Source organism: Brienomyrus brachyistius, chromosome 6, assembly GCF_023856365.1.
Source record: "Brienomyrus brachyistius isolate T26 chromosome 6, BBRACH_0.4, whole genome shotgun sequence".
NCBI lineage: Eukaryota > Metazoa > Chordata > Actinopteri > Osteoglossiformes > Mormyridae > Brienomyrus > Brienomyrus brachyistius.
Genome location: NC_064538.1, coordinates 19,321,472 through 19,347,953, shown reverse-complemented (window position 1 = coordinate 19,347,953; position 26,482 = coordinate 19,321,472). Strand labels below are relative to the sequence as shown.

The 26,482-nt window shown below is 50.0% G+C and overlaps 2 protein-coding genes across 2 annotated transcripts in view; one reads left to right on the top strand and one right to left on the bottom strand.

The window, feature by feature from the left end:
- robo3 (roundabout, axon guidance receptor, homolog 3 (Drosophila)) overlaps positions 1–22,041 on the top strand; it is a 63,224-nt gene extending 41,183 nt beyond the window's left edge. Inside the window, 22 exon segments of the mRNA XM_049017722.1 lie at positions 194–318; positions 3,026–3,197; positions 5,569–5,774; positions 7,894–7,975; positions 8,459–8,627; positions 10,270–10,436; positions 10,581–10,702; positions 11,047–11,263; positions 11,414–11,538; positions 11,642–11,819; positions 12,284–12,502; positions 12,589–12,628; positions 12,731–12,870; positions 12,964–13,239; positions 13,373–13,517; positions 15,208–15,432; positions 16,332–16,431; positions 16,433–16,517; positions 17,226–17,339; positions 17,532–17,687; positions 18,753–18,892; positions 21,314–22,041. Coding sequence (XP_048873679.1) covers positions 194–318; positions 3,026–3,197; positions 5,569–5,774; positions 7,894–7,975; positions 8,459–8,627; positions 10,270–10,436; positions 10,581–10,702; positions 11,047–11,263; positions 11,414–11,538; positions 11,642–11,819; positions 12,284–12,502; positions 12,589–12,628; positions 12,731–12,870; positions 12,964–13,239; positions 13,373–13,517; positions 15,208–15,432; positions 16,332–16,431; positions 16,433–16,517; positions 17,226–17,339; positions 17,532–17,687; positions 18,753–18,892; positions 21,314–21,325 — 3,215 coding nt within the window. The 3' untranslated portion in view covers positions 21,326–22,041.
- mmp9 (matrix metallopeptidase 9) overlaps positions 1–26,482 on the bottom strand; it is a 278,561-nt gene that overhangs the window by 219,055 nt on the left and 33,024 nt on the right. The gene's annotated exons all lie outside the window — the stretch shown is intronic.

The following is a 26,482-nucleotide window of genomic DNA, read 5'->3' as shown; positions in this document are numbered from 1 at the left end:
ACACACTTGTGTTTGTTTTAATTATACCCTCCTCCTCCTCTTCCACCTACTCTATTGAAAGACACATCGCATCAGTCTAACCTACATTCACGCTTAATGTTGCATGGTGGGTGTTCCGAAATGTCAGAGTCATAAATAGCGCCGTTAAACGGAGAGGCGTACGCCGGATGCTCATCTGTCTCCCTCTCGCCAGTACCCCCCCAGATCGTCATCCGTCCCCGGGACCAGATCTCTGCCCCCGGACGCAGCGTCACCTTCCTCTGCGGCACCAAGGGCAACCCGCCGCCGGCCGTCTTCTGGCAAAAGGAGGGCACTCAGGTAGGAGCAGCGATGCTTGGACAGTTTCTGGCTGACGGTTTAGTGAGCGACTTACCGACGATGAAGTGCCAAGTATTTTGTAGCGGCTCTGTCGATCTGCCCTGGCGATCACACGCTCACGCATGCACACACATCAACAGTAAAACAGTCCTTGAGTTTTCTTTTCAGAAAACACGTAAGTGCCACTCGTCTACCGCAGTGAATTGTGGGAGTTTGGGTGGGTTGACGTGATAGTTTGAAGGAAGGAGATTGGATCCTTTGGATCTTTTGTTCACAACATAGCTGAAGCTCCACCAGTGTAGGAAATAAAAAAAAAACATATTTGAGAGGGGGGGTTGCTTTCCCCCTCACTGTCTAAAAATGGGGACATTTACAAAATTTGGGGGGTAAAATAAGTAATTAATGCATATATTATTTAAAAAATTAAATTTGTATTGTAACAGAGTTACATAGTACTACGTAGTTACATTTACATGTTACATAAAGAAATGTACGTATGTACTGTGATAAACAGCACTGTTTGTATGAGTATGAGACGGAAATGAAAATTAAATGAAATGAACAAAAATGAACTGATGCCTTAATGTAGGATTAGAATATTTGCCTAAACTGATAAATATATATTTTTAAAAACTTGGCCCCTCAGTCGCTGCTTTTAGGGGCATTCTGAGATTTTCTGGGACATTTTACCCTTTGCACTCGTTAATTTTTGACACTGTCCTCCACGGAACTCTGAGTCCAGAGCTCAGAAAAAAAGGCCTTGTGATTGGCCGTGGCTCCTGTAAGGCAAACGGGACCCGCGATTGGCCATGGCTCCTGAAAGGCAAAGCGGCCTTGTGATTGGCCGCGGCTCCTGAAAGCCAAATTGGACACGTAATTGGCCGCAGCTCTTGAAAGGCAAGGTGGACTTGTGATTGGCTACAGCTCCTGAAATGCAAAACAAACTAGTGATTGGCTGCGGCTCCTGAAAGGTAAAGCAGACGCATGATTGGCTGCGGCTCCTGAAAGGTAAAGCAGACGCATGATTGGCTGCGGCTCCTGAAAGGCAAAGCAGACGCATGATTGGCTGCAGCTCGCGAAAGGCAAATGGACGCAGGATTGGCTGCGGCTCCTGAAAGGCAAAGCGGATGCGTGATTGGCCATGGTTCCTGAGATGCAAAGCGGACGCGTGATTGGCCGCGGCTCCTGAAAGGCAAAGCGGATGCGTGATTGGCCATGGTTCCTGAAAGGCAAAGCGGACGCGTGCTTGGCCATGGTTCCTGAAAGGCAAAGCGGACGCGTGATTGGCCGTGGCTCCTGAAAGGCAAAGCGGACGCGTGATTGGCCGCAGCTCCTGAAAGGCAAAGCGGACCCGTGATTGGCTGCGGCTCCTGAAAGGCAAAGCGGACCCGTGATTGGCTGCGGCTCCTGAAAGGCAAAGCGGATGCGTGATTGGCTGTGGCTCCTGAAAGGCAAAGCGGACGCGTGATTGGCCGCGGCTCCTGAAAGGCAAAGCGGATTCGTGATTAGCTGTGGCTCCTGAAAGGCAAAGCGGACCCGTGATTGGCTGCGGCTCCTGAAAGGCAAAGCGGATTCGTGATTGGCTGTGGCTCCTGAAAGGCAAAGCGGACCCGTGATTGGCTGCGGCTCCTGAAAGGCAAAGCGGATTCGTGATTGGCCATGGTTCCTGAAAGGCAAAGCGGACGCGTGTGGTAACAGGCATGTTGGGAGGGTGTGGAGGCATGTGGCCCACAGGAGCAGGGAGAGAGTGGGATTGGGGGGGGGTGTCCCTCAGGAACTCTCTGGGTTCCAGATAACATAGCTTGCCCCTGCAGAAGCTCACTACCTCTGGATAAAACCTCCCTGACAGACGATGGATAAAAATATAAAAGGTACTATTTAGTGCCAATTCCTCTGGGGATTCATACCAGTGTTCTCCTGGATGGCCTTGGGTGACAGCGGGCTGCGTACGACGGGTCGTGAACCACCAAATGAATTCCAGACTGCTGTCTTCTTGTTTTTTCTCCAGTAGACATCTGAAGCCCCCCCGATGTTTTATTTTTAAGGCAATCGACTGACCTTAGCATGACCTCCTGGCCCGACGATGATTCAGTTTCAACCCCTTAGAAAAGGAAGCTGCCCCCCGACTCAGATGCGTACTCATACCCCCCCACCCCCCCACACAGCCTGTCTCCTTGTGGCGTAACTGGTCAGTCGATAAGGGAGCAGGGTTGAAGATGATCTCCTGTATCTTCCACAGCGGATGCGGAACATTATGCGCTGTTCTGTGGCCGTGCTGAGACAGATTTTGACAGATGTGAGCCCCTAGCAAGTAGCCCTCCACTCTGCAGCGATGAAGAGGCGTCTGTTCCTATCTTTCTGAGGCGATGGAGGAGCACAGACCTCCCCCCTGAGTGTGACATGTCAAAAGCGGGTGATCAGCCGCGATAGACGGAACTCTGATTACATTGTTCGCTCCACAGATGCCCCCCCCCCCGGCTGATTCTGCGTTAACGTACTGCGAGATTGAACGGCGTGTCAGGATGAAGCGTGTTTTTACTTGCAGTGCAGCTCGTCGTAACGCTTCGTACGTGCAGATCCTACAACCGCTGTCGCATCTTTGTGAGGAGCTGCTTGAATCGCATCCAGGTTGTAACAGCAAAGGCTCAGTAAGCTGATACGGGTCTGATGACTAACCACTTTTTTTTCCCTCCCGCTCTTCCTCCAGATCCTACTCTTCCCCAGCCAGCCCCCTTCACAGTCTGGCCGCTTCTCCGTCTCCCTGAGCGGCGAGCTGACCATCGCCGACGTGCGTTCCGAGGATTCCGGGTACTACATTTGCCAGGCTATAAGTGTGGCCGGCAGCATCCTGACCAAGGCCTTGCTGGAGGTGGAGAACGGTCAGTTTTGGTGTGGCGAGGTTCGGTTGGTGGTGGGGGGGGAGATGTTTCTCTGTTGGAGCCCACTGTCACAGGGTTTTGCCCCTCCTTCCCCTTCCGCTGATTGCCCATTGACAACTTGATTAGGGCCATCAGTTGTGGGCCATGACCAATTGGCCCAATCAGAGCCTGCCTACAAAGAGTCGCTTGCATAAAGCAGCAGGACTCCATGCCACTGGGCCAGAGGTTGGCATCTCGGTACCTTCTACATGCCGCCTTAGCCCCAAAGCCAAGATTTAAACCTGGAGACCTCGAGACGATAGCATGTCCCCCCTTGAGCCCCATCTGATAAATTACATCAAGTTGGTTTAATTTGAAGACAAAATTTTAGTTTTTTTTTTTTTGGACCAGGGGGGCTTATTTTGACAGACTGCTGAGTCCGCCTCCCCTCCCCCGTGAACCAGGGCTCACATTTTAGCACAGAATAAACGCAAAACCCTTTCAAACCCATCCAAATTAAAATTTCTCCCTCCCCGAAACCAGCGAGCGGTGGGAGACTCATGAGACGTAATCAAGAAGGACAAGTCGGAATCGCGCTATGCAAATAAGCCCCCGAACATATGCCTCCCCCGTCATGCTCCCCGGTAACTGGATAAACTGTTTATCCATCTGCGCCGTGCCTCATGGCATTGGGGGGGGGGGGCATCACGTGCAATCAAAGCCAGATTCTATATCGTTTGGTAAATTTTTAATTTTCGCTTCACTCGCCGCGGGACCTCGGAAGGCTTGTAATCGTATTTCGCCAACCAAGCAAACTCCCCCCCCCCCCCCCACGCTCTTTCAGCAGTAGGGCTCCGCTTTCGAGCTTAGTAGTTGTGGCCCCCACTTACGCCAGCTGCCTCTCCATTGGGCTCTCAGAGCCAGAGTTTGCATTTCTGCCGAGCCTTGGGGCAGGTTTTTTGGCCTAAACTGGAGCGGAGTGCAGTATTACGGTTTAATGCAGCTTTTCAGTGTTTCGAGTTTAGGGCATTAAAGTAATACAGTATTAGGGTGTAGCGAATCAAAGTAATACAGTATTAGAGTCCATAGTTTTATAGGGGAGTGAAGGAGTTGTCCGAAAGAGAAGCAGTTGGGGTGGAACATGACGCTGTTGAACTTCTTTCAAAGGTTCATGCGTCTCGCGGACTTCAGACACTTGACACACATGCCGGCTGGCCTCCGCTATGCGAAAGGCTCTTTGGCCTGAGGGAAGGGCCTGATAAACAGCCTGTCAGACATGACCCTGTGAGCTGGGGCTGACCGAGCGGGCCGGTGACCCGTCTTCCTCCCGGACCATCGCTTCAGCACCTGTGCCTAGAACCTCAGCCAGCCAGGCATCTTCGGTTCTATGGCTCCGGGGCAGATCTGGCTTCTGCTGAGCTCGTGAGGCTCGTTCCGAAACGGATCAAGCTTAATCCCCCTTTATCTACTGTGCGATTTTTTATTTTTTTTACTGGGCTTGTGGTCACTTTGGGGGAGTGGAAAACATAACTGATCCCATTTTCCAGGCATGCGCTCCCACTGAAGACTTAAAATATGAGCGTTGCTTTAAATATTGAAATAATACGTGTAACTTATTAATGAGCTATTCGCTCGTACTTAATCAATGGAGAAGGGGTACTTCACTCCTGGCCTAGTAAAACATACATAATTTAACATTCTGGCCGTATTAGGCCTTCGAGCAAAGACATGATCAACTGATGCTTTAAATGCCAAAGTAAACATGCCGGATGGCAGAGGAACGGATCTGTCTGAGGCTTTGGGGATATCAGCGTCCGCAGAAGTACCAGAGGGGTTAAAGGGCACGCTAAAACCAGGCCCTCGCAGATATTTCTTAAGACCTTCTAAAGCCATGACAGATCTTTGAGTAATCAATTAATCCCCTCCCCAAACCTCCTTAATTAGCTTTTTCACTCACGGCTAATCGTCAGGCCAGACGCCCAGCATGTCTAAAAGCTGCCCTGGCAGCATCGATCTGAGGAGGGTCCGTCGAGGCTTGGATCAGGGGATTTCACGGATGTTGGGGGCTGTGTTGGTCTCAAGTTCCACGTAGCTGGTCACCTACTAATATCCTGAAGGCAGGAATTCTCTTTTCATGTTTTCTTTTTATCTATCTTCATTTATCTGTCTTTGTACCTTGTCTGTTTTACAGTTTACGTATGTTGGTCTGTATTTTCTGCTGTATGCACCAGAATGTCCTCCCTGGGGTCAATAAAGTTTGTCCAATCCAATGTAATTAATCCACATCACTACTAGCGAGACGAGTAGGATCCAAATGGATTTTGGACAGATTACACCCCCTCACTCCCCCACTGTCTTTCTCAATGAACATGCATGTCTCTCCCTACTCCAGCGCCGTCAGACCGCATCCCTCCAATCATCCGGCAAGGCCCGGCCAATCAGACTCTGTCCCTGGGAGCCACGGCACAGCTTCACTGTCACGTGATGGGCAACCCCTTACCCAGCATCCAATGGGAGAAGGATGGGCAAAGGATCCTGGGTAATGATGCCCGCATCAGCCTGATGGAGAATGGCACCTTACAGATCGCGGCACTGCAGGTACTGTCCCCTAGGAGCCGCCATTGAGTATTTGTGATTATTACAGGATTTTTCCTAAGAAGCATTCAAAGCAGAGAGATAGCAGAGATGTTTATACCTGCCTTCTCTATTGGGAGCCCCCCTCATTATGAAACAGCACTAACACCCACTAACATGGGGCTCCTTCAATCTTCTTTGCCTCCTAAGAAAATGCTGTAACACTGTCAAACGCAGGAAACAGAGAGGTTGACATTTTATTCAAATTGCCACCCTTGCTTTTACAGACCATACATTATTCCCGGACAGGCTGTGACAGGCCTGTGCCGTGAAGCAGCGTGACATTAATTGGCAGGCAGTTATTAATATCTCCTCCGTAGACGTCATGGCGGTTAACTCAATCTCGGAGGGCGACATCGAGGATTAAAAGCGCCAGGACGGGCACACGGCGCGATGAGAGTGACGAGGCGGCAGTCGTTAGCCCTCGCTTGCGTAGCTTTAATGACATTCCGCTCTTGGGAACCAGAGAACCTGAGGTCACAGTATGGCAATGACCACGTAGCGGATCAGCTAATTGATTGTGGCTGTGAGTGATTAACGGTCCCAGAAACTTTAATTAAATTTTCATTGTGGTGGCAAGAGAGGGCCGGCAGGCCGTGTTCGTCTGCTGTACCCCCCACTCATTGGCTCTATGGTAATCTATACGCCTGAGTCATTGCTTCTTTAGAGAACCTTTCTAGAAAGTTCTTTTGGGCAACAGAAGGTGCTTGACTGCAAAGGCAATACCGCAGATTGATTCGCCACAGTTGGATTCCTGTATATTCCGTTATACACAGAACCTAAAAGCGATTCAGTGATAATCTCTGAAACGTGAAGGATTTGCTGTGGGTCGCTTTATTCTGGCCCGAACCCACAGTCATTCCTATAAATCTGTTTCAGAAACCTGAGTAGCACTGTGTCAGTGGTGCAAATGCCTGGAATGCACCAATCCGGTCCTGGGGGGCCTTCGTTTGGTGGTGACTGTAAGACATCATTGGATTGGAGAATCCAGACAATCTGTTCATGACTTGTGCTTTGGCACTTAAAAATCAGCAGTCAGAGGCAACTACTGGGGCCTTTTTTCGTAGAACGGTGCGATGGGATTGGCTACTGAGAGCCTGCCAATAAGATAATCGTTTTCATCTTGAGTAGAAAATCGCTAAGGGAACAAATTCCATGCCTCTTCTCTTACAGTTTTCTTAGTGGTTAAAATAAATAAATTGCCTAAAAATGTTGCAAGATGTTGTCATGGAAACAAGGTGTTGTCGAGCAGACCTGAAAGCTTATAATTATTAGGTGTATGTCCTTGAATCGTGACCCAAGGCACAAAGCTAAATCTTCTCAAAAATACCAGGTTTGGTTCTCTGAGTGCTGGGCTGTTCTGCTGGCACTCGGTCAGCAGAGAAGGGAACTTTGTGCGCATCTCAACACCAGCCACAATCCTGCTGCCGCTGTGGAAAGTTACAGAAACGTATCTCTGAGCTATAGGTGGTGCAGCCCCATCATCTTCTTCATCTCGAGCATCGGTAGCTAGCCCAAATGCTGGAAAATGGCCAACTTACATGTCCAAAACGCTGGTCAGCTATTCTCGGCATGCCCCCCCTGTTCAATGGAAGGCTTCTTGGCATGAGCTCTCTCACGGGCCAAAGTGTACTGGGAGTGGAAGCGAAAGTGCCCTTTCAAAGGTAGCGGGGGCGGTCTGTAAACAAGCAGGAGATGGTTGCCCTTTTGTTGCAACCAGGCGAGAAATGGCTTGGGCACTTGACAACCCATAATAATGCATTTTATTACAGAATATTGAACTACAAATGATAACTATTACAGAAGGTGCAGAGCATAGACACATAGGAGTCTGTCTGCCTCCCCCGGGAAAGCATTCACAGTTTATGCAAGCGTCCCCGGATGGAGATTGTAAGAAATTTACAATCCTGCAAACGATCTTACGCTGCCCGAACGAATGCATCGTGTCTAAAACAGGCAGAATGGGAAAAAAAATGCCGTTTAACCAGAAGAAAATTATCTGTGCTGGCTGGGAGTGAGGCGTCAAATTGTCAAGCCTCTATACATCGCCGCACTGGTTTATTGGGTCCTTTTTTGTTGCTAGGAAACAGATTCCGGGGCCTACACCTGCGTCGCTTCCAGCTCGAGCGGCGAGACAAACTGGAGTGGAATCCTCACAGTGAAAGGTACCGGAGAAGGCTTCATTTTTATGGTAATACGGAGGCACTATGCGGCAGTACTGGAATTATATGGCGGCGTTTTTTTTAAGCATTTCTTTTTTTTTGATGGGATTTAGCACAATACAGCGTGAGATACTGAATTCTCTGTTCACTCTTGGCTGTAATAATATGAAAGAGCGAAAGTGGTCTCAGCGGTCGGAGGCCAGGATTCACACTGAGGTGCATGTATGGCAGGAATGGAGCAGCCCATGGGCGGTTAAAGGTGCCACGTGTCACTCTGTGTCACTCCATCTGGTCATGTGACAGCCGGCAGCCCGGTTGCGGCGCAGTGCTGTTGGCACACGCGGCATGTGTTGCCACGCCGATGGGTGACGGGGTTTTTGACAGTATAATTTGCGCTCTGCCGTCCGTTCGTGCACCTGATCTTCGGGGTCATGCTTTCTCTTCAGAGGATGACCTCTGTGTGACCTTCTGTGTTCTGTTCCATAGAGAGAGGGGCCCCTGCCGTCCCCAGGGCCTCGGAGCCCATCCAGCTGCCCGGACCGCCACAGAAGCCCGTGGTCACCGACGTAACCCGGAACAGCGTGACACTGACGTGGCAGCCCAACCCGCACGAAGGGGGAGCCGCCGTCACCTCCTACATCATCGAGGCCTTCAGGTACGGCCGATTCACACGCTCACACGCGTTACCGTCCCACCCCCAAGGCTCTCCATAAACCAGACTCCTATCTATGCTGACAGTCCAGCTTGTTTTCAGTCAAATGCTGAAACTAACTGAACAAGCGACATAACATGTATGTACCATCCAATATTTAGGTACCAAAGAAGGACGTAAGCAAATCAAACATAGAGCGAGGCCCTGCACAGCCAATGACACACACACGTTTATCGGCATATCTGAGGCGACATTTTAGAGCGATGGACCAAAACTCCCGTGCCACCCCCCCTCCCCCATCCCCTCACCACCACCCTCATCTGCTTCTGACTCACGCTGCCCTCAGCCTGCAGGAGGTGTGAAGCCTGTATTTACGCCATCAAAGAGCTCGGGCTACCTACTCTGCAGCTCCGTATGAGGCGCGTTAAGATGAAAAGCACAGAGGCAATTAATTCCCATCCTTCATTAAGCAGACTCAGATCGGCCGGCGACGGGCTGTGTGACAAGCTCTTCATACGCCAGACTGGTGGGTTGTGAGGGGGGGTCTGGGTGCAGGCGGGTCGGAACCGTTTCAAAAGGGGGTCGTCGCAGTCAGTCGAGATTCCATCTCATCGATCCCCCTCCTCTCCGCACCCCAAGTTCGGCAGCAGTTAGTGCTCGGCCTGCTCCTCCAAAATCGATTCTTTATGTGTACAGCTGGGGGGGTTAATGCCGTGTTTACAACCACACGCCCCTTGGTGCGGAGTGAGCAAGGCAGCGGAGGTCGCGGGGGTCACGCTCTGGCACCTCATTAGGAAAGGGGTGGGATTTATTATGGCACCGGCCTCCTTGAATCGAGTCGCCCCCCCCCCCCCCACATGACACGTTCCCGGAGACGTTCCCATCCTCGGAGCCGAACGGCAAAGTGACCTTGGATTTATGGCCCCTACGCACACCCGAGAGGGATATTTACAGCTAGCGCTGTCGTTTATTGCCGCAGCCTAATTCCCTAAGCCTGGGCTGTAAAGTAGCCCCCTTCTGCTGCTTCAGTCACCGTTGGGGGGGGGGGGGGGGGGGGGGAGGTAGGGTGGAGAAGATAAAAATTGCACTGTGCAAACGTGATGGAGGCACTAAACAAGACTGAGCCAGGAGAAAAAATAAACATTCCCCAAAACCAGCTCTTGCTCCTAGCGAACATTTTCACCCGTGCGTCTTTTCGTTGTTTATCGCGAATGGGAATGTGAGTCACTGGACCTTCACGCCAGCCGCTTGGACGAGGTGGATACTTCCGGTGGTGTGTTTGAACTGACAGCTGGCATTGCTTACCGGGTTTGCCTGATTCACAAGCCAAATAATAATAAAAAAGCAGGAAATACAAACACACACGCACATACAGGGGGCTAAAAATAGCATCGGCATCGCCTGCACGTCTGATGTAATCAGAGACCCCATCCTGGCGAGGCTGGGCATTGCTCAGCTGAACGTTAAATGGTAATAGCTCTAAGCTGGCAGGTCCTGAATATTTGAACATAAGACGGGGGGGAAAAAAGGGGCTATCAATTTTACAGTTTAATAGTCTTTGATATGGAGGGCACCCCTGCAGTTTTCTCATAAGCCAGTTGTCCCAAACGTGAAGTAGCGATAAAATGCGGTCTCTCCGGCACAGCCAATCGGCAGGCAGCACCTGGCAGACGGTGGCGGATCTGGTGAAGCTGGAGAAGCACACGGTCAGCGGCCTGTACCCCAACACCATCTACCTGTTCATCGTGCGTGCGGTCAACGCATATGGCCTCAGTGACCCCAGCCCCATCTCAGAGCCCGTCCGCACGCAAGGTTTGAGAGATGCGGGGCTTGTCTGTAGGCATGTGGGAGAGGGGGTGTCTGTCTCGACTGTGCTAAAGAGTGGCCTTCCCTGTAGAATGTGTAGCTTGTCCCTGTCGGGGGCAAGCACAGCTCTGACACCCCGGCTTTGTGCAGACGTGAGTCCCACGGGGCAGGGAGTGGACCACCGGCAGGTGCAGAGGGAGCTGGGTGAAGTGGCGGTGCAGCTGCAGGATCCGGTGGTGCTCAATGCCTCCAGCGTCCAGGTCACCTGGACGGTGAGTACTGGGTATGGGGTCGTGTCAGTAAGCAGCGTATCAGTCGTGCTTGAAAGCCACCACATACTGGCTGTTTATGTATTCATATATATTTAAATTGGTCATGAGTAGCCAATGAAGAGTAATATTTTTGCAGCGATTTGTGCTAAATATGTGTGGCTCAGCAGGTTGGGACACTCTGACTACAATTGGACGGTTGCTGGTTCAAATATGGCTGAGCGATGTCACCACTGGGCCCTTGAACAAGGCCCTTAATCCCCAATTTCTCCAGGAACCGTGAACCTGCTTTCTCAAAAACGTATATTGCATCTGCTTCTGAACCTTGCTGCCTTCCCCATCCTCAGGTGGACCGCCAGTCCCAGTTCATTCAGGGCTACCGGCTGCTGTACCGGCCCAAAGGTGGTGTTTGGCTCGTGCAGGACGTGAAAGCTGCTCCGGAGCGCAGTGCTGTCATAGCTGACCTGCGCAGGGGCACGGAGTACGAGATCAAGATTCGGCCGTATTTCGACGAGTTCCAGGGGATGGACAGCCGGCTGCTGCTGGTCCGTACGCCTGAGGAAGGTGAGGTCCTTCGCTGAAATAAGAATCAGATTTCTAGGACTGAATCTCTGTCAAAGAGTCATCATGCCTTTACAAGGAAAATAGGGTCCTCTTCTTCTCGCAGAAGTATAATAAGGCAATAATAATACTGTCACGTTTCTATCTTTCCAGTCCCAAGTGCTCCCCCTCGAGCTGTCGCCGTGGTGACAGTAAAAGTGAGCAACAGCTCCAGCATCAGTGTCTCATGGGAACCTCCCCCCGCCGAGTCCCAGAATGGAGTCATCCAGGAATACAAGGCAAGTCTTCCAGCCGTTTGGGTGGCTGCTTATAAAAGAATGGCTCAAATTATTGGAAGCCAGAGGGGTGAAATAATCAGGTCTTACTCCATGTGTCCCACAGGTGTGGTGCTTAGGCAACGACACCCAGGCACGGTACCACATCAATAAGACAGTGGATGGCACCATCCTGTCCACGGTCTTGAAGGGGCTGCTCCCTGGTGTCCTGTACCAGGTGGAGGTAGCAGCTGTTACCAGTGCGGGAGTGGGGGCTCACAGTCAGCCCGTGTCCGTCCTCATCAGTGAGTCCTGTCCTCTCCCACAGCTGCCTAGACTATTAGATCACCCACTGGAGGGCTTTAACAAAGAATACTTTATTATGCTGGTCTCATCCTTGTGTTCATAAAACCCCAGGGTTTTCTTGAAGCCTCATTAAATGTACATGAGACACACTTCACTGAGTAAAATATATGTTGAACATGAACATAGAATGATTGCATTGGGAAGTAGCCTTTAGACCCGGTGTAGCTGTCTGGCCTAGAGTGGAAGCATTTGTGAAAGTAGTGCCTTGTGCATCCTTTGGCTGGGACCCTCCTTTTTTGGCCAGCAGGAGGAGGTTGTTGATCCCAAATGAGGATTTAAAACCGGGATGCACAGGTGGAGATTAGGCGGTGGCGATGGGGCTGTAAACAGCCAACGGAAGCCAAAAGTTTTGTCATACCGTCAGCAAGTTCCCTGACTTCCAGTCTCTCCCCCACCTCCCCAGAGCTGCCGGCCGAACAGCCCTCGGTGCCAGCTGAGCCGGATGAGAACGTCAGCCTGGCGGAGCAGATCACCGACGTGGTCAAGCAGCCGGCCTTCATCGCGGGCATCGGTGGTGCCTGCTGGGTCATCCTCATGGGCTTCAGCGTGTGGATCTACTGCCGCCGTAAGAAGAGGAAGGAGCTGAGCCACTACACGGCCTCCTTCGCCTACACCCCTGCAGGTATGCCCCCCACCCCAAAGCTGTACCTTCCGTATTGGCATGTGCAAAAAAAAAAGGTTCACGGCAATATTTTACCTTTCTTGCAGTAGGATTTCCACACGGAGAGGCATCGGGACTCAATGGAAGGTAAGAGTCACCGGGCCAAGCTTGGGTTTAGGGCAAGAAGCTTGGAAGAAACATTGATTGACTGGGTCAAATTGATACCACTTGTTGTACCCTGGCCACTAGGCCGGGAATGCTGAGCAACAACATGGGAAACTATCCTTGGCTGGCTGACTCTTGGCCCACAACTAACCTCGTCCACAATGGCAAAGACTCTGTGAACTGCTGCACATCAAAGCATGACTCTACCGAGAGATATTACAATGGTGGGTCCTCTGTGACGTTCTTGATTAGTGTTTCTGATATGGAGAACCTCTGCAGCTGTTCGTTTGGTCAACCCTTGCCTTTATCATCCTCAGAGGCGGGCATCTCCAATTACCTCAGTCAGACAGAGAAGTATGGTACAAGTTCCACTGAAGGCCCCATTTACAGTACCATTGACCCAACCAGTGAGGACTTGCGCAATTTCAATGCACCCTACTCCCAGCACACCACCCCTTACGCCAGCACCCCTGTCATGCCTTACTCTGGCCAAGCGCCCTGCAGCCCAGACCAGGAGACCAACCACTGGATGATCCAGCCAGGGCCCTCTGGAGCTCAGTATGCCCAGCCAGACCGCTCAAGGACAGAGAATGGTAAGCCCAATTGCTTTTCTTACTATCAGGTTTGTTGTGTGCCAACATTCTTGGTATAAACCAACAGGATTGATGTTGCTGATCTTATTTTGGCCATTTCGGAAATGACGGGGGCCATATTGTGGTTCTGCAGTGAAGCAAAAGCAAAAGTCGATGGGGAAGCCTGTGAAGACTCCCTCCCTGAATTGGGCGGAGGCACTACCCCCACCCCCGTCAAGCGGAGAGCTGGAGGAGTGCATGGAGGAAGCAGACAGAGATGCTGATGAAGAGGACTTGTGGTATGTGCCTCCAGTGCTTTACTGGTGATGGTTCCTCTCATGGGAAAGTTCTGAGGAATACAGAGGGGTTCAGGTGGGCCACGATGATCCGGTTGTCAAGCACAGTAAATTCACCAGACCTTCTGTTTCCGCAAGTACTTTGTGTTGTTTTTGCTGTACAGTCAATGTACACCATGTCCCCCACACCCAAATGTTACTCTGATTTTCCCTGACATGTCTCTGGGAATTTCATTTAGGAGACCTGAGATTTGCCCCGGTGAATACCACACGCCTTGGGGTTTGGGGTTGGGGGGGGGGTGACTGGCTTAATGAATACATCTTTCATCTTCCCTTTGGTTTCACGTTACTGGTCAAAACTGACAGGAATGAGTCTGTCACGGGGGCATTCGCTCCTGTGACAGAGAGCTTGGGGAAAAAAACCATGGGATTAGCGCACAAGGTTGACACAGGGGAGATCAGGTTTACACGTCGCTGCTGCCTCGAATATGCCGCCAGCGAGAATCTGGCAGGATGGGAATGATAGACCCATGCTCGCAGCGGCCACTGACAGGTAGATGGTGCAGATATCCAGGACAGGCAGAGCGATGACCGGTTCTCCTCCGCGACGCTGTACCTGACTCCTAGCCCTACCTCTGCTCTTTCTCATATTCCATCAACAGGGTGAGAACAAAGTCGCCGTTCAGCCTGGCGATAGCGCAGTTTCGCCATCGGACCGGCGAGTCCCATTACTAGCCCCGAGTGACGTTCTCGGGTTCCCGATGTAGCCCAGATAGGAGTCCCGTGTCGCTCTGTCATCAGTGCCGGGTTTCCCCTTTTGCCTTTGTCTGGTGCGCTTGAGTAAAACACCCCAAATTCCATTTTAAGGAGCAGGAATGTTCCTCAAATATTCATGGGCGAGTCAGGCCCTGCAATGGGAATATTAACGTGAAGAATGTCATCAGCATTTTTGGAAACTCCGGATCCAAGCGTGAGTCTGTCTGGGCTGTGTTTTCCTCCTACTTTTAATACCTGCGTTTTATCTCCTTGGCGCATGATGGCATCTTTAGAAAACATGTTATTACGCATATATATCTGTGCTCCGGGCTTTCTGTCTAATAAGGTTGCAAATGGTGGAAACTGGTAGACCAGAAAATGGGACAATTGACCAGCCTGCCTATGCCCCCGTCCCCCACTTTATGTTAAATAGGTGCTATCACCTTTATTTCTGTGGTACACGTGACTCACCAGACTCTATTTGGCTTCACCGGGACCCAGCCCTGGGGCTGTCAGAGTGAGCGATCTATCGAAAAAGCCCAGCAAGAGTCAGGCTGAGCTCACCCACCTCGCTCCTGTTAGTTCTTTTGCATTTTCAGTTCAGTCATTCGGAAAACAATCCCGTCAGATTTGTTTCTGGTAAAGCTTGAAGCTTAATTCTTTATTTGTGTGTCCTGCATAATTGCTCCTCATTATGGAACAACAAAACACAGGGGCATCGAGACGTTTCTGGCAAACAATACTTCAGCAGTGGGGCATTTCGGACAGGGCTTTTAATTCTCTCTGCCATCAGAGTTGGTGTTTCTCGTTCTCTGGAGCCCCGTGCAGTTTATGGGATGCTGAGTTGGCCATTTAGCTTGATTAACTTGCGGTGGAGGTGCCTGGTGTTGCAGCAGTGTGGGGGAACCTTAACCCCTAAAGCAGCCCTGCCTTACAGCTCTGAAGAAGAGGACTGGTGCCCTCCTCTGCCGGAGAGGACCTACCTGATGGACGGCTCCATGGAGGATGGCCCGCTCCCACCTCCTCGGGGGGAGGCCTCATCCCCCACAACCTCATACAGCCACCAGTCCACGGCCACACTCACCCCGTCGCCCCGTGAGGAGGGACGCCCCAGCGAGGACATACCACGTCTGCACCACCTCGAAATGCCCCAGCTGACACGGTAAGAGAGCAGGGTCTCCCCCCCCACCACCGCCCCAGCTGCACCTTACCTTCCTCATTTCGGTGACAACCTACAGTTCACCCCTTCCACATACCTCACCTCATCCACATACCTCACCTCATCCACCCACAGTAACCGTAAATGGAACCTCAAGCACAAAGCGCTAACTTTAGCATCGGCTCTAGCAACTGAGAGTAGCTTTTGTTTCTTTCTCAGTCAGAATATAAGAAAGCCCCCTCACTTTGTTTTTTGCCGGGGGGGGGGACAGGACCTACCTAAGCAGACTGCAGCATGCAGACTGTAGGGCCTCGCTTTCAGGCCCCCGGGCTACGCTGGATGCACACCAATGGATGCATCAAGCCAGTATTTTTCAGGATGCGACTCCCGCGGACTCCAAGCCCGCTGCCAGGGTGGGAGGGGGGTGCTGTGTGATCTCTCTTCTTAAGCGTGGCGTGGCAGCCCCGAGCGTGAGGGGAAAATCTAAACGACACGCCTACGGTTTTTTGTGAAGCAGGGATCCGATAGCAGTAACAGCAGTGGTGAGCGCCGGCCCTCCCTGTCTTTGTTTCGTGTTGCTCGCCGCAGTTTGGCTTGTTTTGCGGCCACATCCCGGCCAGCTGACTAACCGACGCCTGTGGCGACTCTCTGGAATTCGTGCTTCATAAAAAAAATCAAGGCTTTTTTTTTTTTACGGTAAAAACATCAATACTCTTCTTTCTCCGTGCCTCCGTTATCTGTGCAGTTTAGCATCTTTACCATTCAAGCGGTACCATTATAGCGATGCAGCGAAACCCTCCGGGGGTCCAAACATGCAGCTTTGGGCTGGTGCACCTTACCTCCAAACGGCTGTGCGTTTCCATGGCGAGTTTTGAAGTTTCTCCCAACCCTGTTCTCGACAGGCGCCTGCCTTGCGGACCAATCCCAGTACCACGGGCCCCCAGCCCGTCTCTGAACCAGTCCAACCCCAACCTCTCAGCCGGTCACGAGGGCCCCGAAAGTGGCAACGCCGGTCCGCACTGGACACCGCCGAGACCCCAGCCAAGGGGCAGCACAGAGCTCGGAGAATGTTAGCAATACGGGGGCAGGTGAGTGTCTCCTGGGGGCGCCTAAACTTTGGCTCATCATGACATTTGCATGACATTCAAGCCTGTTCATCGCCTAAACGCTTGAATTTTGCCTACTTATGAGATGCGTACATGTCAATAAACTTCTATAGTTCTATTTAGAATTACTACATGATGTTATATAAAGCAATTAATTCTATATTTCTGGGATGGCATGGTGGCTCAGTGAGTAGTGCTGTTTCCCTTAGACCTCCTGGGTTGCGGGTTCGACTCTCTTCTTCCTGTGTTTTCCTGTTCTTCTGTTTGCCTGAGCTTCCCCTTGTACTCCAAAGACTTGAAGTTTGGCTCATTGGCATCTTCAAATTGTCCATACAGTGTGATTGTGTGAGGGCCTTTTCCCTGTGATGGACTGGCATCCTCTTTAGGGTTTCTGTTGGGACCAGCTTCAGGCCTGGCTGATACCCTCTCTGAGATGAATGGTTGGAAGATAGTTGAATGGATTTACATTTGCATCTAGGGATTGAACTTAATATTTTGTGCCCACCAATGCAGTAAATTCAGTTTTTATTCCAAGGTGAAGTACCTCTGCATTCGTATATAAACATGATGATATAACTGTTGGCAAATCCCTCAGCTTTTAAGGAATCTATCAGTCTTTTGTAGGTGATGTGGTTCTTCACTGTGACCCACAGATACTGAAAAAAAATGGTGTTTCTTGTTGCCCTGTAGGCCGAGCCCACCTCTCCCCAGCAGACAGCATGCACACCCCCCCCGGACAGAAATCCCGAGGCAAGAAGAAATCATCCAAGAGTAGCCAGTACAGGAGAGAGCTGAATCAAGGAGGTGAGACCGCCGCTGGTTTAGTCCTGATCGCATTTGGCTCCCTTCGCCACGTGCCCACAGATTTGAACGAGGCACCTTGCCACGCAGTTTCAGTTGTGCTCCATCGCGTAATTGGTCAGATGAGTCTCCCTGAGCCACCGTCGAAGGTCTTTTCTGAAGAAACGTAAACTTAAACCCACCATGTGCCCACAGATTTGCCCCCGCCCCCCGAGCCACCCCCTACAGAAGAAGCCACAGAGTGCAGAGGGACGTCACTGGATAGAGACGGGGGCTCGGCCTCTTCCATGGAGCGGAGAGGAGAGCACAGCACCCCCTACAGGAGGGGTGCAGGACAGCGGCGCAAGGAAGGTAAGCGTGCCACGGATGGAGTTATGCTCATTCGCACATCTCACAACCACACACACACACACAAAAACATTCACACAAACTGAGTTTTAGTTCCATTGTTGTCATGGGGACGTCCGTTGTTGTCATGGGGACCAGCATCATACTGCAGTGACAGAAGCTGATGAGAGCTGTTAAGACAGAAGAAACCTGGAATGGCTCTTTTCTTTTACTGTCTAAAGATGAAGTCCCAGGTCAGGAGTTCAGTACTGTCTTCAGTACTGTCCTAGTAATACACTGGAATAGTTAGTCTCAGTAGTGCTTCCCTAAGCTTGCTTCTTGTTTAACTTCAATGTAACTTGTTTAACAATAGTGGTGTCAGTAGAGTGGAATGGGGAAAGGGATTACTGACAGGACCATATACATGGGCAGAGCCACAGGTGTACTAGCCCCAGCTGAAAGCTGATTGGGCCCTGGAGTGCCCCCTCCCCTGCCAGTGACCAATTAAAATCATGTAATTGGCTAATGATAAATTTGGCCCCTCTCTAAGGTCCCTGTTATGCTCCCCCACCCTTAAAAATCCTAGAATCTGCTCTGGATATGAAAGCACAACCTCGGCATCACAGTCTGGCCTGTGCCCTGCGTTTCAGGACCACAGGAAGCATAGGAGGAGTGAATGCCATCTAAGTTTGCCCAGCCCCACATAGAGACATCCATGCCCCCCCCCCCCCCAAAGTCTTACTGTGTGACACTTTTTTTTATTTTTAGCACATCAGAAAGCAGCTGCTTTGTTGTGTCGGATTGTCCTGTCTAATTCACTGATCCCTGTAGGTCACTTTGGAAAAAAAATGAAAAATCGAGCTGCATCATTAAACAAATGCACATGCAAACACACACACACACACACACACACACACAAGGGAACTGCATCAACAAACAGCTAAGGTCGTTCATGCATACAAGCAGGCGGGGATTAGAGATAATCTAGTTTGATGTATCGGTTGGGTTTTGATCTGGTTAGTTTCTAGGTCATCGTTAGTCCCGTTAGCGCCGGTGTCCTGACGGGTTCCTCTGAATGTCTCTTGGCAGACGAGGACATCTTCCCGTACAATAAACCCAGCTTTCTCACAAGGGGACAAGTGTCAAGCAACTGCTCCACAACAGGAAGTTCATCATCGAGGGGATCCACGGGGTCACGTGGGCTGGGGTCAAGCAGGAAACGAAGTGAGGTGAGTGATCTTTCATCTTCTAAGCACCACAGTGATGGATCTGGTCCTCTGGCTCAGGATAATTGTCAACCACCTCTTACAATCTGGATTTCCAAAAATTGAAGGAAAATCCCCATTGTTTGCTATATTTATGTCATTGTTGTTGTACATCCACGAAGCTACATTTATGTGCATTTTTGTTCCAACTCCAACACCTACGATTCAATTTTTGATAATAAGCTCTCGGTGACAGATTCCCGCTGACTTAAAGCAAGTGTCCTTGCTTAGCCCATTGTTGTGCAATTGTGAAGCGAACGTGAATAGAACTGAGATTTGCTCTGAGAACTTGCTCTGAGTTGGTTAAATAGGTAGAGAGGTTCATGTTTGCCTTCGGTGTTGAGCTCACATTAGTATTTGGTTCATGTTTGACTCACATTTCCATTCAGTTCATATTCGATTCACATTCACATTTCGGTCACCTTCACGTTCAATTTATTTTTGGTTCACAGTTGGTTCACCTTTACACTTGGTTCCATTCGCATTTGGTTTGCGTTCAGTTCACATTAGCATTTGGTTTGCATCCACATTTGGTCCACAGCCAATTCACATTCACAGTTATTTCAGATTTCAGATGTTTGCTTCTGATCTGAATTTAGTCTCATAGTTGCATTGAATTCACATTTGAATGCAGTTCACATTTGCATCCGGTTTATATTCATATTTGGCTCAGATTAATAGTTGTACCACATTCATATTCCATGTACATTTCCTCCAGATTAGCATTCATTTCACGTGCACATTTGGCTCACGTCCACATTCGTTTTGCACGTGTCGAGCATCTCCCCTGTCAACCTCCAAATCTCATACTGCAAATAGTGAGTTGCGCCCAGTGACCTGAGAGGAAGCATTTACGTGATTTCATGGCAATATGAGAGCGGCAGAGGTCCGCCCTGCATTCTCACTCGCTACATCCTCCGCTGGCGGGTGGGTAGCCGGTGCTACAGGATGATAGCGGCAAGGGACCCATGACAGCCAAACACATCGGCATGGTGAATAGATATTACTCAGTGGAAACAGTGTGGGGCACCGAGCATCGGAGATAATGGCGCGCACCTGTGGAAAGCCTCTTCAGTAATGTAATGCCCAGTTTTATCTCGCAGCCCGTGTCTGGCTGGCGAGGGCCAGCTTTTATGTCGAGATTTTATAGTTACACTGATAATTGGTCCGCGAGTGTCCTGTAAAGTGCACTGGTGCACAGAGCGAAGTGAAGGGCGCGTTTTTACTGCAGGCTAGATGGAAGTCGGTCATCGGGGGCCCAATGCAAGGCCATGGCTTCGCCTAAGCGTGGAAATGAGTGGAAAGCAGAGCAGAATGCTTCACTTACTCTGATACCAAAGCCGGCGGGGAGGGGATGGGTTACGTTAGATCATTGAGATTCCCGGGACGCACGGAAGAAGGAGCTTTGCACCGAGTTAAGCGACCGTATTAAGATCAGTGAGATTTTGCAGGTAACTGGACCTTCCCTTCGGCTTTCCCACCAGCTGGCATGGGGGGGTGATCAAGGGGATTGGGGGGGGCGAGCGGGCTTCCTCAGGGTTAAATTCCGCTCAGTGGACGTAGCAGCTTCTTGCCCAGGGGTCACCCTCCCCACACACCTCCTCCCAGACGGCCCATATCCCTCTGATGTCGTTGGCCTTCTCGGATTTCAGAGTGGGACCTTAAAAGGCGGCTCACACAAAGAAGTTCAGTTTCTTTGGGTGAGGAGGGGGATTCGGGTTACCCCCTTCCTGTCACGGTAGTTAACTTTATCTTTCCCTGAATGGGTGTTTCCCCAGCGGGGAGCCCTCGGAGCGCGGCTGCCCCTACACTGCGCAGCTGGCTTAAGCCCCGCCCCACACACTCCGCTTGACACGATGCCTGTCAGCCGCGACAGAACCCGACCCGGCCACTGATCCGGAGACCCCGGTGTCCCCTGGGGGAGGTTCACATGTCAAATCCAGTTTGACCCCTCAGCTTCTAGCCCCCCCCGGCCCGATCGTCACCCGCCGCAAATTATCCTTTGAACTTCTTAAATGCTTTGTGACTAAAGGGTGCTGAAATTAATTTAAATCAGAGATTAACTGTCATTAATAAAACTGATACCATGATCCTGACCAAGCAGTTTGAAGGTGGATGGATGAACAGATACATGATCAAATTAGTGTTCCTGGTAGAACAATTCAGTCTTTAGTATTTGAACAAGAGGTTAATAACGGCAGCTTTCTGTATTTTCTTTGTTTACAATGCCAGTTACATCACTGTAATTGTTACCGTGGTATCTTTTGTTTCATCATTGTGCTGGAATGTTCTACACAATCATTTGTAAATCGATTATGAAAAGTGCCTGCATCCACCTTACCCACTGTCAGCTTTTCTGACTTGATTATGTTTGTTTGTTTACAGGAAATAAGATAAATGGAAGACAGCTCTATTCCATCCTCCATGCGACCTGTCAGCAATGCCTCCAGTTTTATATCCGAACTCCTGACCTCCGTCCACTGATGAAAATCTTTGAAAGCAAGAGAAGTGTACAGGACGACTGTCCGCCTTGTTGGATTCAAATGACTGACATGATGTTTTTTATAGCTATTATTATTTATGATTCTGGGTTTCGTGCCTCTGACCTCTCAACTCCATGTGTAAATAGGTTTCTCTGTAAGGTTTTTATGTGGGCTATGGATGTGGGGAAAGACAGAAAATATATTGTATTTATAACAAAGGGAAAAATGAAAAAGGTCCAATATTATAAAGTTATTGTTTGAATGTGCCAACCTCGTAGAGATGTATACCATTGAAAAGCATAAATACTATTGCGCTGTTGTTGTAATAGAGAAACACAAAATGTGAAGCACAATTGGTGTCAACAACCAGCCAGCCAGCACCTCCCATCTCCCCCCATGTCACTGTGGATGCTTCTGCCTGTTCTCTTCGTCCATGGATCCTTGTTGTCATGGTCCGACAAGAATGTTTTTTTTTTTTATCACGTTCGTTTTTGTTTTCATTTTTGTTTAACTTTCTTCAGAGACGACCTTCGGCAGCGGCTCAGGGTGGCTCGTTTGAGCCGTTACGCGATGGAGCACCCCTGAAGCCGTGTGGCAACGCGCCTCGTTCAAAAAAAAAAAAAACACCAAAATGATCTGCTCCGTTGACTAACTTTTTGGTAGTCTTGTTGTTTTGTAAAGATACAATAAAGCGAAGAAAATACAACACTGGTAAGCTGGAGAACCTCTTCTGTATCCAGGAGAAATGCTGAAGAAATGCTGAAGCAAGCTTTCCCAGGGTAAACCCATAAAATCTGTGTCTGAAAAAGAGACAGAAAAATGCAGAGTCCTCCGCAGTGAAATATGTATGTAAAGCCCTGAGTCGGGACAATCAAAATATCTGTTGACGGCGAGAGCCTGGAAATAGCGCAGTGGTTCCCTGTAAGGTAACTCAAGAAATAAGGTCATAGTGAATGGCTCAGAATCGGCCGGTGACACGGTAAGATTTGACGGCCTTGCAGAAGTGGGTTTTTTTCAATGCCTTGGTAGTTCACAGCGGATTACATCTGGGTGAGCATCCAGCGAAAGCCATAAAATTGCTTCTGAGAGCTGGGACTGAAAGCGACAGGCTGGTGAGCAGGAGCACGTTTGTCCTTTGGCAGGCTCACCTGAGTCAGGCTGCTGCCCCTGGGGTGTGCGAGCCACTGTGGGGGGGTTGCGGGGTCGGAGCCGAGTTTAGTATGCACAGCGTTTTTCTTCCTTCTCGGGTGGTAAACCCTCTTAGCAGGAGTGCAGTGCTGCAGCCAAGAAGGGGGGGGGTGATACTATTTGCACACAAGAGTCCATCTACTGACCTCCCCGTGGTGCCGTGTCAGGCGATCTCCAGATCAGAACCGTACAAATATCCGGTCTGTTAATGCTAACCCCACGGACTTCAAGGCGGCGCCAAAGGACCCAAAACCGATATTTATCAACATTTCCCAAGAAGGATCTTTTGCTGAGTCTTTTTTCTCCTTATTCATAGCTTTTTCACATGTGGCTATTACTGCTGATGTTCGGTTGACAGAGTCTCTGGGAGGGAGTGATAGTCCTGGGGTCCGACCCCTGTGGTCAGTGGGGGTGAGACGAGCCTCCCTTCTTCTCACAAGGATGTGAGTCTGACCATAAATCACCAGGCCATATAATAAGGGGGGGGGGGGAACAGGGAACATCCTGTCTGGCCGCAGATATACATGTCAGTTTGTGGATTGGTGGATGGGGCGGGTGGGGGTCAGATGGGGGACATTAGGAGGAATTCATCAATAAGCCAAGCTGCCAAATGGTATGCTTTTGCATTTCCCCCTTAATACAGTTTGAAAAGATATAATGGGAAGACAAGCTAGCTGGGTCACGTCTGACCCGGAAGAGCCAGCACTGCGGTGCCTGTAGCCAGGGAGTGTTTCTGGATTCTGTGGCTTCCTGGGTGAAGGATTAGTTGCATTGTGGGAGAGCCTAGCCATCCCTATCCGCAACTAAGTTAATGTTGGGAAGGGGGGGCAGTTTTTACTGTGAGCCCAAGCATTCATGCCGGTCATATTTTATATATATACTTTGTATATTTGTACGTTGAGGGCAAATTGAGCGGCTGAAACCGATCAAGGAGGTTGTGTTGAAAGTGGCATGTCTATTCATCCATCCCATCCTGGACGGGATCGTGGAGGGTGTATCCTAGTCAGCATAGGGAGTGAAGAGGAACAGCTCGATGTACAGGAACGCGCACTGTAGCGGGGGTGTGTACAGGGGCGGGGCCTCAGGGGCACTGGCCCCACCTGAAAACTGTTTGGCCCCCGGTGTGCCCCTCCCCTGTCATTCACCCATTAAAAATATGTCATTGGCTAATATGAGCCTTCGGGACTGAGCCACTGTGCTGCAAACTCACATGCTGTAAGACTGACAGGTATACCTCTATTCTGTCACCTATTGTCTGAGGATTGACTGGTTAATAGCATCTCTGCTGCCTGCCAGGTTTGGTCATCATGTAACTGCAGTACTGAATATCAGTGCAGAGTGGAAGTGCGTTCGGCGTATCTCTTTATACCATTTCCTAGGATTTACTTGCTCACTGTGCGCACGTCACATGACCGAGTGGCATGTTATTTTGTTTCTGTGTCTGGGGCATTTAAAGGCTTGGTCTGGTGGCCACGCCCTCCTGGTGACTCCGTGCTTCGGCCATTGTGCTGACGATGGCGGGGGACTCAACACGAATGTGACTAAATATTCAGGTATGTGGGAGTCTGTTTGAATAAAGGCCTTTGGTGGACTAAGTTAATGTGGATTTTAAAATAACAGCTGGGAAGTGGTGACCCCCCCCCCCCCCCCCCAAGTGCACTGAGACCCCTCTGCTTAGAGGGCAGGTTGGTCTTCGATGGACGAGGTTGATCCCATGAGACCCTGCTCCTGTCAATCATGAATGCAGGAGCAGGGAGGCAACATGGGGCGAGTCATTCCTTGGGGGGGGGGGGGGGGTCATCCTGACTCCCAAAACAACAGCAAACCCGGGGTGGTTTGTCTGACACAGATTGCCCATCAATCTATCTCCAAATGGCTTATCCAGGACAGGGAGCCATGCGGAGGGCACAAGGCAGGTGGGCACCCTGGACAGGATGCCAGGCCATCACAGGGAATGCAGTAAACAGTTAAGGGTCATCATATCACACTGCATGCAAGGCCCTGGAAGAAACTTGCGTAACATGGAGAGAACATGCAAACTTCACATGGAGAGAGGGGACAGGATTTGAGCCGCCAGCCCTTGAAGTGTGAGGCAGCAGAGCTGCCCTCTGACCATTATGCTGGCCCAGAATGTCAGCTGCTCTCCCATTTTTTTCAAATGAATAAAGGCTGCTGCACCATTTGACTGTAAAACCCCCAGCCACCCATCACGAGGTCGCCGGCCTCCTTAATAGGGCAGTGCACCAGGCCCTACATCTCCCCAGGTCCGTTTCCTTACCATCAGTCAGGGTACGAAAATCTACTACGACACCCTTTTCAAAAATAACTCCCCGTATGTTCTGGGCAAGTTGGTGTGTCACCCCTGAGGGCAAGCTGTTCTGGAATCAGTGCCAGGAACGGGCAGGAAAGTTACAGAAATGGGTCAGACCTAAGGTACCTTCAGGATGAACTGCAAATTCACCAAATGGATAAAGAGAATTAGTTCTGTGACCCTGCCCAGGATAAGCAGTCAGAACACAGATGGATGGATGGACTCAGTAGTTTACCAGGGTAACCTGCCTGAAAAAAGAAATTAGCTATAACAAATAAAAATACTAAGCTACACAGTGTGTGGCAATGGGTCTTGCTTAGCACCGTTGCCCACCATCCCCAGGGTTGCAGGTTTGAATCTGGCTCCTGCTCCGTGTATATGTAGAATTTGCATTTTCTTTCCATATTATGCTACATTCTTCCCACAGCCAATAGACATACTGCTAAGCTTTCTGTCGTCCCTACATTTTACGAGTGTGTGTGTCTACTGGCATCAAGAACTGAGCCGTACCCGTGCTGACCTGACCTAGCTTACCAGCAGGGCTGAAAGAGTGACTACGGAGAGCTGGATGTGTCACCATCATCTAATTGGTCGAAATGCATGGAGACAAGAAGAAACTGGTGATTTGCGTCACTATCCATTATCTGAAGGAAACAAGGGCATAGGGTATTCTATATATTATTCATTGTTGCATTGGACATTGAGATGTATTGATGCATCCCCGATAACTCAGAACCTGAACATTTCCAGCCTCCAAATAAAAGAAGTACAATACCACAGGCGAACAGAATGGATTTGTAATGCAAATTTCTGCAAGTCGATTCTGATTCTGCTACCATTTGATGCCAACATAACACGGTGATTTTCACAGACGAGCAAGCCGAAATTAGCATGTAGTAAACCAGGATGTGCACCGTTTGAACAGTAAATAAGCATCTCTTTGGTTTTGCGTCACTGTCGCTCTCCAAACCCGGGCAACACCCTTACCGAGCCGACCCCACTGCAGTGGAAAATCAAAGCAGGCTGGAACCGCACTGTAACTAGTGTCTCCTCGCGGTATGAATCGAATATTGTCTGCCAATGGAAAATGCTACAATGTCTTACAATGGACTGGCATCCCATCTAGGGTGTACCCCAGCCTCGTGCCCTGTGCTGCCTAGGATAGGCTCCGGGCACCTGCCACCAGGATTGCATTCAGAAGTAGCTGCAAGATGGAGGGATAATTTGAAATGCGAATAATTATTAACTTCTAAAAGCTGTGGCACGTTTGCTTTTTGATACACGATAGACTGGCAGTGTTTTTTCATGTGATTAAGGGAACATTTCTTTGAAGTCTCCTGGACGTGGCTTCCATTATTTGCTCGCAGTTGAGCACATCATTTTCAGCATGCTAAATGTAAGTATGTATCGCAAGTGTGCATCTTAATGGCTTTTTCCGAATGTGGCGGCATTCTGCAGTAATTAATTCAAACGCAAAGTGCCTTGTAGCAGAGTACTGGCTCTCGCAGTATCTTCTTCTTTCATTAGAAAAACAAAATATGAATGGGGGGGGGGGGGGGGGCTGCTGGAAAG